Source organism: Hippocampus comes, unplaced genomic scaffold, assembly GCF_001891065.2.
Source record: "Hippocampus comes isolate QL1 unplaced genomic scaffold, H_comes_QL1_v1.1 scaffold152, whole genome shotgun sequence".
Classification (NCBI taxonomy): Eukaryota; Metazoa; Chordata; class Actinopteri; order Syngnathiformes; family Syngnathidae; genus Hippocampus; species Hippocampus comes.
The window spans coordinates 286,191-299,888 of NW_017805849.1; the positions used below are offsets into that span (position 1 = coordinate 286,191).

The 13,698-nt window shown below is 47.3% G+C and overlaps 2 protein-coding genes across 2 annotated transcripts in view; one reads left to right on the forward strand and one right to left on the reverse strand.

The window, feature by feature from the left end:
- Positions 1-44: 44 nt before the first annotated feature.
- On the reverse strand, positions 45-7,387 carry LOC109526886 (N-chimaerin). The gene is made up of 14 exons (XM_019888462.1): positions 7,291-7,387; positions 6,894-6,985; positions 5,320-5,358; positions 5,086-5,141; positions 3,770-3,801; positions 3,578-3,691; positions 3,037-3,163; positions 2,784-2,945; positions 1,826-1,903; positions 1,676-1,760; positions 747-920; positions 580-657; positions 373-510; positions 45-154 (listed from the first exon to the last, which is right to left on the reverse strand). The coding sequence occupies exons 2-14, from the start codon at positions 6,910-6,912 to the stop codon at positions 45-47; spliced, it is 1,212 nt and encodes a 403-aa protein (XP_019744021.1). The 5' UTR covers positions 6,913-6,985; positions 7,291-7,387.
- Positions 7,388-7,771: 384 nt separating this feature from the next.
- Positions 7,772-13,698, forward strand: part of LOC109526865 (FERM, RhoGEF and pleckstrin domain-containing protein 1-like) — a 25,889-nt gene continuing 19,962 nt past the window's right edge. Inside the window, exon 1 of the mRNA XM_019888428.1 lies at positions 7,772-8,112. The gene's annotated coding sequence lies outside the window, so the exon portion shown is untranslated. The remainder of the gene's footprint in view (positions 8,113-13,698) is intronic.

The following is a 13,698-nucleotide window of genomic DNA, read 5'->3' on the forward strand; positions in this document are numbered from 1 at the left end:
CAGCTCTGCAGTCCTCTATCCAAAAAAGTAAAGGTGGCAGGCGGTTACCTCTTGAGGTGCGCCATGAGGTACCGCAACGACTCGCAGTGAGCCGGCGGCAGGAGCTTCAGGGCGTCATGGAGGGATTCCAGTCGCTTTTCTGCGTCAGTGACCTCTGCAACGAGCGAACGGAAGAACACCCATAAAGACATCGAATGTTTCGTCATGTAAAAAAAAACTTCAGGGGGGCGGGCCTACTTGCGGGATCGATGTGGAGGGATTCCAGGCGCTTTTCTGGGTCAGTGACCTCTGCAACGAGCGAACGTAAGAACACCCATAAAGACATCGAATGTGTCGTCATGTAAAAAAAAAACTTCAGGGGGGGGGGCCTACTTGCGGACTCGATGAAGCGCGGGTAGGCATCGTATGTGATGAGGGGAATGGGCAGCTCTCTGAAGTAGAGCTTGAGCGCGCCCGTGATGATGTTGATGTCCTCATATACGCCCGACGAGATGTCCGCCTTCTCGCCGTCTGCGGACGCGGTGCGGTGACAGGGAAGGAAGCGGCTCGGCGCATTTCGAGTCGACTCGCGATTCTCACCTCTATCAAAGGCCAGCTTGACATCTTCAACCAGCTCACTGAAGCCGGATATTCGATACAAACCTTCCGACTGGAGACCTGGAGGGCAGTGGAAAGCCACGGTTGCAAAGAAACGTTGGCGACGGGTTAGCGGGCTGACACCTTTGCCAGCTCTGGACGGCACCCACCTCTGGCTTCAATTTCCTGGATGCACATGTCGACCACCATGGGCCTTTTGGTGTTGTGCGCTTTGACCAGGGTGGTCAGGTCACAGCTGTACACCTTCTTGACATGACGTAGGTCCGGCTGGCAGTCATTGGGCACAACCTTTGAGCACTGCTTGTGGACGTTCAACCCGCAGTCTGAGACATACAAGGCCTTTATTTAGTGGACATGTGTGCGAGCGTAGCAGAGGTGGGGGGGACTTGAAGACCTGACTCGAGTCAGACTTAAAGGTCAGGCGTGAAGTAAACTTGGCCAGCCATCATCTGAGCGATACTGACGGTTCAAACTAGTTCAAGCAGACTTTTGTTTTGACCCACCCAGGTTCATAGTTCGACCCGCAGCGACAAAAACGCTTTTGTTCGGCAATCTCCGGCCAGTGACGTCATTTACGGAACGCCGAGTCGCCGGTCGGCCACTGTGCTGCGTTGTCGACTGTTCAATTTCACGCCGGCATCGACGAGCATTTTTGTTTCAAGCACTTCGAAGACCTCCGTTTTCTCAACCGGATTTGCAAAATTGTACGTGAATGATAGTACATCGGGTGCGCCTCCCCTACAGGAGGCTGACATGTTTCGCCGCCATCTTGATGCTACTCAAAAGCAGACAAATTTAGCCAACGTAGTTCCTCAACATGAGATGACGACGGCTTGTGTAACAAATGCCAGGCGCTGACACCGTCACTTGCGGGACTACCGCGAGTGGTTTGGGATGACATTTTGTCCTGCAGCTCTGCTGAAGAAAGTGCCGATAGGCTTGCGAAGTCCCTCTCAGGCACATGTCGTGCATCGAGCTTAGGTGGTGGCATTCTACGAGTTCACCACTCGATGGCAATTCTACACGCTGTACCTTTAAGAGCGACGGTCAATTTCCTTTCGGCTCACTTGAGAGTTACCTGCGCACTTGACTCCTTGAGCGATGAGCCCCCACATGAAGTTGGCACAGTACTCGCACCAGTGAGGGCCACGAAACGTATGAACCTGATGACGAAGGGGAAACGCGAATCAACACATGGCACATGCGCACGCTGGCATGCGAGTCTCACCTTAAAGTTGTGAACCTTCTCATATTTGGGGACCATATCGCTTTCCCGCAGCGTGGCTCGCCGCACCAGCGACGTGAGCTGTGAAAGGGCAAAAGATTTGATTGGCTGCCAGAAGGCGGAAGCGGGAGAGGTTGGTTTGGACAGAACCGGGCCTCTGTCGCCCTGCGTCCTCGTCTTGACGATGGGGTCCGAGGCACCGCCAGCGACTGTCCGATGAAAAACTGAGCCACTGCCGAGAGCAGCGGCAAACCGTGAACCCTTTTCGGGTGGACATTTCTCATCTCGCTGGCCCGATTGCTTCTTACCTCTGCTCACAACATGAGACTTGCCGTTTGGCATGATGAGATCTGGGGTTTAAAATCGCACGAAAGCCAAAAAGAGCCGTTTTGGTCAACCGTACAACAAACGGAAAGAAGTTCCAAGCCAAATCCAAAGAAAAGCCGGATCGGAAAAACAACTAGCGAGCCCGCTAGAGGTCAGCGAGCCAAATGTGTCTGCCCGCTAACGGCGCTGCTCAAGCAAAGTCAGCCAAAGACTCACAAAAGCTGCTTGAGGATCCGCAAATAAAGCCCAAAACATCTTCTACATCCTTGAGACTAGACCGGCGTCACGTCTCACTCTGCGCGCTCCAAGCCACATGACTGAGCGTGCGCCGACTTGCCGCCGCTACGCTGAGCAAAGTGAGAGAGGGAGAGTCGGGTCACATTCAGAGGAGAAAGAACCCAGAAGAGCGCAGTGATTCTTAACAGTCACGAAATGCTCGAGGCAAAAATGCTCCCTGGAGAGAAAGCCGATGCACCGGATCGCTTGGCTTTTTGCATGCTGCGCCACCATTCCGCTTGATCCGCGACACTCCGCCGTTGGAAAAGCGCAGGCGGAGCAAGAGAATGGGCATGTTGTAAGGTGCCCCGGGAAAGTGAGCCCGTCGCCCGACTCGAGTGATGCTCATCGTCCTCACCCTCTCCTCGCCGCCGTGGTCGTCCTTGACGGGCGCCGGGCCATCGGCGGCGTCCGCGCCGTGCGGCAAGTGTTTCTTCAGTGTGGGTTCCTGGTTCAGCGTCGTGTAGCCCACGTGCTCATAGATGGGGTTGATGGTCATCTTGGCGATGTACTCTGCTGCCTAAAAAGAAAGGCGCGGCTTGAAAACACTTGAAAAGCTTTGGGCTGACCGAAGGACCCGGTTCGGGAACGGTGCCCCGCTGAGTGTTCACCTTGGTCTCAATGTAGAGTGTGATGAGGCCGTCGGTGACCAGGTCATGGATGGACTCGAACCTTTTCTCTCCGACAAAGTGCTTCCCATCATGGTAAAGACGGAAGTTTCTGGTCTGGCTCCCGAACCTGAATGGGGTGACGATAGGAAAAACGTCCTGGACAAAATATGCCCTGTCCCGATTGGCTTTCAAAAAAAAAAAAAAAAAAAAACCTCCAATCTGTGACAAATTAATGCCAAAGTGGGACAACACTTTTCTAGGCCTTTGCGGATCCACACTTTCAGATCATTAACCCAAAATGAAAGCTTTCATTCACAGCGTGGTATTTATGGAAGTTCATTATAACCTACGGGGGAAACACGGAAGCGGATGTGTGCAGGTGGAACACGGCTAGGAATAGATTCTTCCGACCCAAAAACAAGTGCTGCTCTGCTTTGGCTGAAGTTTATTCAGACCTGTGATGATGATGATGATGATGATGATGATGATTTTCACCGATGACGCTAACAATGACTTACGCCATTTACGTAAGCGCGCCTACCTCAGCGCCAGCGTATACGTGCCCGGCTGCCTCTGACTCTCTCGAATGAGGTAGCTGCCTTCGGCCTGACTGAGAAGCTGGTCGGCTTCCTCCCTGGAAATCATCCCGTGGTACCTGAACGCAACACAACACGAGGGTGCTGTTCGTATGAAACAATTCTCACAAGAAACGCAGACGAAATGAGCTACTTACTCTCTCCCGTAGTATTTGGGTCGATTGTCCACCTGCAGGAGAAGTACACGTTGAGCAGAACAATTCCCAACCACTGGCGAGGCTCATGCGATTCGTGTGATGATAACATTTTATTCGAGAGCAGCATGTGAGTTGGCGTACGCGCGGGTGCAGAGAAGTGCGGATGAGTCAAACGAAGAGCACACCGCGGCGTTCTGTCGTTCGTTCTCAACAAATATGACGTCAAACCAATACATCGGCACACTGGCAAATATTGGCGAGGTGTTACGTTGGGGCAATGTTTCCTCTAATTTTTATTCATGCAAACTCCCTGAGCATCCCTTGTACGCCGTGAGCAACGTCAGACATGCGCACGGCGGCCAAAGCCGCCTCACACCTGTCCCAAACCTGAGATTCCCAAAAGTTGCGTGACGTCGACGCGCAGCAACCAAATTCAAACCACCTACATACCACAAAAGAACAAATCACCGAATGGAAATTTGTCACCCGAATAAAGTCAGCCGCGGTTTGCGACCCTCCTTTCAGCTCACAGGTGATTCATAAGTACAATGAGTAAAGTCTGCATGAAATCTTGAACCGCGTGGTCCCGCGTCGCCCGCTCATCAATCGTGGAAAACAGGTCAGTGGATAAAACGGAAAATTTCTCTGGTCACCTGACCTCTGAAGCGCACGAAAGAGCCCCGTTCCAGGGACTTCCGGAACGCAGCAGTCCGCGTGTCGTCTGGTGAGCGCGAGCGCGAGCGTGCCAACGTTTGGCACCATCTACAGGAGACTGACTGAGCACGCGCCCCACTACTGAAACGGGAAGGGAAGTGGGAATGGTGCGATGTCCCGCTTGTAGCTTGCACTTGCGCGGAAAGGAAGGAACGCGTATCGAAATGTCAAGTGTGGGCGCGGTGTGCGCTTAGCGTGAGCGCCGAGAGGGTCAGAGGAGTGCGCCATTGCGCACGCATGCGTGCGCAGCTTGGAGGGAACACCGCAGAAGAGCTACAAATTGTACAAGCTATTCGACCAGTCGATTTATGGACTATTCGACTCAACACTGACATAGGCTGGATGCTAATTGCATGACAGATGAGTGCGTTGAGTGAAATTAGTCCTCCACCATCATTGCTTTAAATTGGCTTCGAAAGATATACACAAAGCACACAACTGCACTGAAAAACATTTTAAATAATGACATCAGCCAATTTCCTCCCATTTGCGTCGAATTTTAAACAATCTAAAGTGGTGCAGCTCCGATTAAGGACCAGCATTTAAGAATCGCAACCCAACCCAACATCTTAGTTGTCAACAGACAGTCATTGAAACCTCACCTCACAAGTGCAGGTCAACCGACGGGGGTGTGGCGCCTCCTGCTGGAGCTGATACACTGAGGCAGAAAACACAAGCGAGACAAGTTTCAAGGATGTAGAAGCTATTCATTTTTCAAATGTTGGAAATGGAAGAATGGATAAAATCGAACAAATGCTCAATCGGAGGAAATGATATCAACACACATAATTGCACCCCCACCCAAAAAAATGGATAAATAAAAGGACTGTACTCACAGTAGGATTTCCATACCGGAGGCCTGTACTCATCATGATCTGAAGAGACAAAAAGAAAAGGGTTTCTCTTTTTTGACTTGAAATCTATCATTTGTAAAAAATGATGACATTTGAGGAGAGTGAGGACAATGTCTACAAATCAACAACAAAGCAGTAACAAATACAAACATAGACATATTGTCTCTCCACTTCACCTTTTAGGCGCCAGAGTTTGGTCAATAAAATACAGTGTTCTATTTTGAGATCACCATTTCAAAAGGTTGTAGCTTGAAAATGGTTCGAGATCAAGGCATAGTGTAAATGTTGCCTGGTGCCATTTTGCTATTTTGGTACTTAAAGCGTTCAAATCGATTGCAAAAAAATGCACCATCTTCCTTTCACTGGAGACCCGATTCCAAGTTGAGGATATCTCATTCCTTGTTTTTTTTTTTCCTTTCTTTCTTTCAACTGCCATGAAACATCCAAACAGAGCTACTTGAGAGCCTCCGCCCCCCCCAAAAAAAATCACGTATGTGTCACTTAAACTGTGCTGTATATCCAGCTTTCAAAATTGCATCTCTTTTAATTGAAAAGGCCCTTCTCCTGAAGTCAGTTTCAAAATATAATACAATTAGGAAGAAGCAAAATTTAAACGTCGCCTCATTTCACTCCTCATACCCCCTCGCATCTCGAACCAAAGTCACACCTCTCGCTGACTTAAACGCGCACGAGATGTGAGCCATCGCAGCAAAATTGCTCGCATGACTTCACATGTTGGAGACTGGCCAAAATAAATAAATCAATGTGACTGCGGTGTAGGACACCACGTTACATATGTCTACCTTTGGCTCACATTGAGAACAGTCAAAATTTCTTAGTCTTGGTTTTGTGGCCACCCTGAAGGTAAATAAGCGAGCCAAGAAAACAAGTCTGCGCGAGGCTGCGACATGTGCCCATGTGCGCACTGCAAATGATCCAATCTCTTCAGTCGAGCCTTCTGTCTCCATGTTCTCTGATATTATGATTATACTCTTTATGTGAAGGCTCGGTGTGTTTTAAAACAATCATTAAAATAAAATCAGAGGCTTAAAAAATGGTGTCAAAGCTGGATCATTTTAATAATATTCTACTGTGTGTCACACAGACAGTTTTAACAGAACGTAGTGCATTTGACATGGCGCAAACTCCCCATTAAAACATCAAACTATCAATTAACAAGGTTTTAGCCATTTTTCTCACTGAGGTAAATCCACTCATATTTATAAGCGTTCTCTTGATTCAAAGCCTGCAGACAATCAAATTCCACTACCAGCTACAATTGTCGTGTAACAGCAATTGCAATCAGTTAATTAAGAATCTGTTTTGGTAATTGCACCATATCAGATCGACTTGACGAGGTTATATACTAATGTCCGTTGTGACATTTGCTTTCAAATCACTACTTGGAGGTTTCAGGTTTTCCTACGAGTTCAATATACATGACAGGTAGACAACAGATAATGTGTGCATCGGTCAGGCGTGTCAAGAACACAAGCGACGAGATGCAATTAAAGCACTCGATCAGGCTATCATGGTAAAAAGCTGATACTGCTTACCAAACACATTTAGGGCCATCCTGATTCTGTAATTAGATGACGATGATGGCGAACAATAGAAAAATCACATCCAAATTCCGGCCCTCAAGATCCTGCAAGAAAAAATTAAAAATAAGCATGAGTAAAGACCAGAGGTATCGGAAATGCAAGACGCACCGGCCGGCCAAACAACAAATGAGCCAGCAGCAGCTCAGGTTGAGCAATGAGCTAACATTAGCAGATTTATAACTTCAATTGACATGCTAAATCGCACCTCGCTGCAATTAAAAAAAAAAAAAAATCCATCGACGTTGTTGTTGTGTTAAATCAGGAGAATGTGACTGCTAATTAAATGTGAAACAGTACACCGGGTGCCTCAATGTAGCGGCTCGATAATTAAACGAAGTACAGTACTCACACACTAGCATCAATTCAACAATGTGGTCGCCATCTTGCTAGGTCACGTGAACCGTCTCGCCCTCTCCCGCTGTCTGTGGTAACTATGGCGACGGACCGTGACCACGAGTAGTAAAAAGAAAGGCGAAATATCCCAGGATGCATTGCTCTATTTCACGACGAGTGGCGCGAAGATTCCATGTCACATCAGGGATGGACACCCAATTCTTTGTTTGTGTTAGTTTTGTTCGACAGTATATGGTTTATGCATGTTATTCATTTGTTTAACATTTCTTAAAGAATATCCTCAGCTGGGGTTGATTGTGGTCTTCGGAATTAACAGCGAGCCCGAGTCGTGTTGGAAATTATCTTTCGTGGATGGATTTCTATGGATGGATGGATAAAAAAACTGATTGAAACAATACAAATCTCCATATAGCGATTATGGGGTTGGAAAAAGTAAACGATTCAGAATTCAGCCTTCGTTTTATTGTTTAGTACCACAAATACGTGGTGGAAATCGTTTTTGTCGCTTGTCAGCGTACATTGTACATTCCTCTTCTGTCAGAAGATGGCGTGACAGAGCCGCCGCACGACCGTGGCCAGGCTCCCACCGGGCGGCTTCGGGAGGCGGCGCGCTGCTCCTTATTGTTCCTGAAGAAAAGCTCGGATAGCGTCGCACACGTTTTCCAGCATTTGTCCAAATGGCTGCCGCGCAGAACCAGCGTCCCACCTGAGAGCGGAAAGCCTTAGTTCGGGAAACGGGACCGACCGACCGGCCGGCCCCCGCTCGGTGACGGATATACCGACAAACCCGACGGAGCAGCCGGGAAAGAGGAACGAGGTGAGGAAACTATGCTATCCCGATTACGCAGCCAGGTTTACACGTAGGCACAAGTCGGGTGCTCGTGTTGGACGCGTTTGAGAATACGTGTGTGGCTAAACGAATGATTAACCGCGCGTGATTATTTGCGACATTTTTTGACGACCCAGCAATTTGGGGGTAGAATTAGCGTCAAGTCTGCTCAGTAAACGAACCCGCACAGCTCGGGGAGGACCAGACCAGCACATCTTATTTCGCTGTCCTACAGCGAGTTTGCTTTCTGGGAGCTCTCGTGAAAGCGCTTCATCATTTTACATTTTTTTCCTCACAACTTTGTTTTTTAAAAAAGCAATGGCACACGCAGCCTGCTGATTTAGTTTCCATCTTTGCATTCTCAAGAAGCTTGTCGTTGTCAAAACGTCAGCATCAATACTGATTAATACGCAGCGATCCTTAGCCTAGTGGCATCTTTACTCGGGCCTAAAGGATTACTCTGCTAACCTACATCTTGGCCTTTCGCTCTGCCAACAAGTATTTTGACAGTGTACAGCAGGAGGGGTGTCCAAACTTTTTCCTCCGAGGGCCCCAATGCGGGGAAAATGGAAGGATGCAAGGGCTACTTTGGCTCTCTTTGACTTCATTCCAGCGAGCAATTATTATCTTGTTTTTAAAGATATTACAGCCATTTTTAAAAAAACTGCTACATTGCAGGTTTGTCTTAAAAGTGATGAGGCAAATTGTTTCAGATTTTCTTCTACTAAAACTACATAAATTTCCCTTAGTAATAGTCTGTTTAGCTTATTGTTAACATACACTTCATGGCATTATTGTTGCGGTGTTTATAACCTTTCAACTCAAATGTATTTATAGAGCACTTTCAAACAGCCATCGCTGCACACAAAGTGCTGTAGTCCATGGCGCAACTAACATATACATCGGTAAAGCAAAGCAGCAAATCAGTATCAAAGATGGTAGAAAGCACCAAACAGTATAACTAAGATCATAATTTAGATCATGCTGGTCAGTCGGTTCCATTTCCCGAACTAATATTTTCACTCATCGGTAAGTGGCGAAATGACCGCCCCTTGAAATGGATAAAAACGGGTGCATTTCACCCCTTCATTCATATTCCACAAACACGATATTCATCAGAATACAGTGCTTAGACTGGTTAGGCCGCAACAAACGTATTGTGGTAAAGAAAAGACTCAGGAGCTTTCAGGCTTATAACCTTTCAGGCAATGGATATTTGAACACAAGCAATGGTGGAATCTATGTAGACAGACAATTAGGGATGGATTGGAAACTGGGCCCAATCACATTATTTTCAGCTGATCGGTATCCATGTTGTTGCTGGGTTTAAAATTAAAGTTATTTCATTTCATATTTTTTATTTTTAAAAGCTACAAAGGAACACAATACTCCAGAAGTACACAGCTACTTGCCTCCGCCACCCCCAACTGGAAAGAGCAGATGTAATCTCAGCCAGCGGAGGAACATTCTGGTTGTTGCCACAGAAAGCCAACATGAATATTGCATCATGCAACAATGATGAGGTCTGCTGTATGGAAATATTTTAATGTGGAAAGCGGAGATAGCGCAACGCCGACGGCATCAGCTTGCGAATGTCACATGACCAAACTCGGAAAACAGATGAGCTGCGATTGGTCTCTACCTGAGCCGTTAGGCGCTGGGATGTCATTTTCACTCATCGGTAAGTGGTTAAATGACCGCCCCTTGACATGGATAAAAACGTGTGCATATTACCGCTTCGTTCATATTCCACAAACGCAGTATTCATCATAGACAGCCCAAATGTTATTCTTATTCCGCTCTAAATATTTTTTTTCTTCTACTGTGAGCAGCGCTCCCTTTTTGTTTTGTGAAGAGTCCCGCAACGATGTATTGCCAGCTTGAAATTTTGGAGCATACCCACGAACGCACACCCAGTCCCAAATGTTTTTTTTTTTTTTCTTTGAAAGTAGGGTTGCGGGCTGTGTCAAATGTTAGCACAGTTGGGTCGCACATGCTGCGGGCCGCTGAAGCACAGACCACAGGGCTGCTGATGACACCCCATTCTGGACAGACTTATTCGTCATACAGTTTTGAAAACAAAACGAAACAAAAAAAAAAAAACGCGTCCCTTTTGGGCTGCAAATCTGCAAGACTCCATCAGCTAAGAGCAAATCTTTAGCCCCCTTTCCTGATCTCATGAGGGGCTTATGTTGTTGTTTGTTGCCCCGCCCCCGTCCCTCCTCCAGGTTGAGGTCAGAGGGGGCATCGCCTCTCATTTCACACCTCTTGGGCCTTCCGGTCTTGCACCTTCACCCCTTGGCCCCCGTCCGTCTATGTGCTCGTTGCAGGAAGTCAAAAGCCTCCTTTTGAGGCAAGTAAATGACCTTGATACGTGCATGAATGCGCGCGATGTTCCATTCGTATTTATAGAGCACTTTCAAACAGCCATCGCTGCACACAAAGTGCTGTAGTCCATGGCGCAACTAACATATACATCGGTAAAGCAAAGCAGCAAATCAGTATCAAAGATGGTAGAAAGCACCAAACAGTATAACTAAGATCATAATTTAGATCATGCTGGTCAGTCGGTTCCATTTCCCGAACTAATATTTTCACTCATCGGTAAGTGGCGAAATGACCGCCCCTTGAAATGGATAAAAACGGGTGCATTTCACCCCTTCATTCATATTCCACAAACACGATATTCATCAGAATACAGTGCTTAGACTGGTTAGGCCGCAACAAACGTATTGTGGTAAAGAAAAGACTCAGGAGCTTTCAGGCTTATAACCTTTCAGGCAATGGATATTTGAACACAAGCAATGGTGGAATCTATGTAGACAGACAATTAGGGATGGATTGGAAACTGGGCCCAATCACATTATTTTCAGCTGATCGGTATCCATGTTGTTGCTGGGTTTAAAATTAAAGTTATTTCATTTCATATTTTTTATTTTTAAAAGCTACAAAGGAACACAATACTCCAGAAGTACACAGATAATTGCCCCCCCCCCCCACCCCCAACAATAAATAAATAAAAGGGGCTTTATACGATGCAATATAGCAACACAACTGGAAAGAGCAGATGTAATCTCAGCCAGCGGAGGAACATTCTGGTTGTTGCCACAGAAAGCCAACATGAATATTGCATCATGCAACAATGATGATGTCTGCTGTATTTTTTATTTTTAAAAGCTACAAAGGAACACAATGCTCCAGAAGTACACAGATAATTGCCCCCCCCCCCCCCAACAATAAATAAATTAAAAGGGGCTTTATATGATGCAATATAGCAACACAACTGGAAAGAGCAGATGTAATCTCAGCCAGCGGAGGAACATTCTGGTTGTTGCCACAGAAAGCCAACATGAATATTGCATCATGCAACAATGATGATGTCTGCTGTATGGAAATATTTTAATGTGGAAAGCGGAGATAGCGCAACGCCGACGGCATCAGCTTGCGAATGTCACATGACCAAACTCGGAAAACAGATGAGCTGCGATTGGTCTCTACCTGAGCCGTTAGGCGCTGGGATGTCATTTTCACTCATCGGTAAGTGGCTAAATGACCGCCCCTTGAAATGGATAAAAACGTGTGCATATTACCGCTTCATTCATATTCCACAAACGCAATATTCATCATAGACAGCCCAAATGTTATTCTTATTCCGCTCTAAATATTTTTTTTTCTTCTACTGTGAGCAGCGCTCCCTTTTGATCATGTTTTGTGAAGAGTCCCGCAACGATGTATTGCCATCTTGAAATTTTGGAGCATACCCCCCTCACGCACACCCAGACTTATTCATCATACAGTTTTGAAAACAAAAAAAAACGGCGTCCTTTTTGGGCTGCAAATCTGCAAGACTCCATCAGCTAAGAGCAAATCTTTAGCCCCCTTTCCTGATCTCATGAGGGGCTTATGTTGTTGTTTGTTGCCCCGCCCCCGTCCCTCCTCCAGGTTGAGGTCAGAGGGGGCATCGCCTCTCATTTCACACCTCTTGGGCCTTCCGGTCTTGCACCTTCACCCCTTGGCCCCCGTCCGTCTATGTGCTCGTTGCAGGAAGTCAAAAGCCTCCTTTTGAGGCAAGTAAATGACCTCGATACGTGCATGAATGCGCGCGATGTTCCATTCTTGTCAAGTTGTCGGTCGTGGATATATTTGTACCTCTTTGTGGATGGGTGTCATTTGCGCTTTTCATGGCGTCCTTCAACTTGCGTCTCGAAGAACGCGTGTCATTTTGATTGCCACGATGCGGAGGGGCAGTAGCGTCACTTTCATCTTGTGGAACGTAACGTTCCCCTCCGCCTTTTCTTTTTGCGGCTCCCGAGCCGGCCCTCCCACACAATAGCCTGGGAACCCCAGCGCTTGGCTCGGACTCCCGCGACCCCCTGGGAAATGTTGGACTCATCACCGGTTCAAAGGCTGCGTGAGCATCCCTCCTCGTGAAAAAGCGTCGCTTTCAGAAGCTCCCACAGTGGCTTCCTTTGTGCCCATGTGACGAGTTTGCTCAGTATTCGCCTCTCGCCGCCTCCCCGTTTCCGCTCTTGACTCAACCCGCTGATCCGAGAAACGGGTCAAAGGAACAACCAACGTGTGTCATCCTCAATAGTGGCGAAGTGGATCCTGACTGAAACCGGATCACAATCTTTTGAACACGCAGCTTGCAGAACCTTTTGGTGTTGCAGACGCACCGCTTAGCTCGTCGAGGTTTGTCGGAGTCAAATGTCATCTGGTCAAGTGGGGGCTACAAGCCTCTTGTGATTCGAAGCTTTCTTTTATTTTGAAAGCTCACGGGGGGGAGAACAAGGACCAACACTTGTGCTTATGTTTCGTAGAGTCAAACTAAATGATTCCTTTTTCCATTATTTATTCATTTATTTTTTTAAACTGCCGTTGGGTCATGCACTTTTTTCTAATTGAAGAATCAAACCGAGAGCAAGAGCCCAATAAGATTTAATGAGTATGTGGATAATTGGAGTATGACGACCCAGTTGGATGTCACTGTACGGATTCGATATGGATGCGATTTGCACTGACTGAGCTAAACAAGAGCTGGACAAGACCACTAGGAGGCGCTGCTCGGGAGATTCCTTCATCGACCGGCCGGGTTCAGAGGGGGGACCCGCCTCTCCGAAGGCGAGGTGTCTCCCCCGCAGCGTTTTCATCTTGTTCAATGGATTTTGATGTCATTCTAACTCGCGTTGTATAGTACAAGATGGTGTCCAATGTTGCCCACTCGGCATCCATTGCAGGCCGGCCATCCTCCCATCTGCGGCCCCTTCTCAAGGTTTTTTTTGGGGTTTTTTTTTTGAGTTTTTCCTTGCCCTCCTGGGTTGTCGTTGATATTTATCAACTGTGGGCATGCGAAGCCCTTTGACACTGCCTGTGGTTAAGGGTCATAGAAATCGATGTGACTTGACATCAAATTGTCGGCACTGTGGGTTTCTTTAAAAAGGGTTCGAACACATTCGCTCGTGCGTTGCATTTGAAGAAAACAACACTGGACGTACTGCTGCAACAAAGTGAAGGCCAAGCTCTGTCCTAAGGCTGCTCTTCTAAATACGGCAAAGGGGGGTGGGGGGGGGGGGG

Excerpts from the sequence above, each read along its gene's own strand:
- LOC109526886 (XM_019888462.1), bottom strand. Across the intron at positions 3,802-5,085 it reads GGTTGACCTGCACTTGTGAG|GTGGACAATCGACCCAAATA; the intron begins GTGAGGTTTCAA and ends CTTCTCCTGCAG. Across the intron at positions 3,692-3,769 it reads CCCAAATACTACGGGAGAGA|GTACCACGGGATGATTTCCA; the intron begins GTAAGTAGCTCA and ends TGTTGCGTTCAG.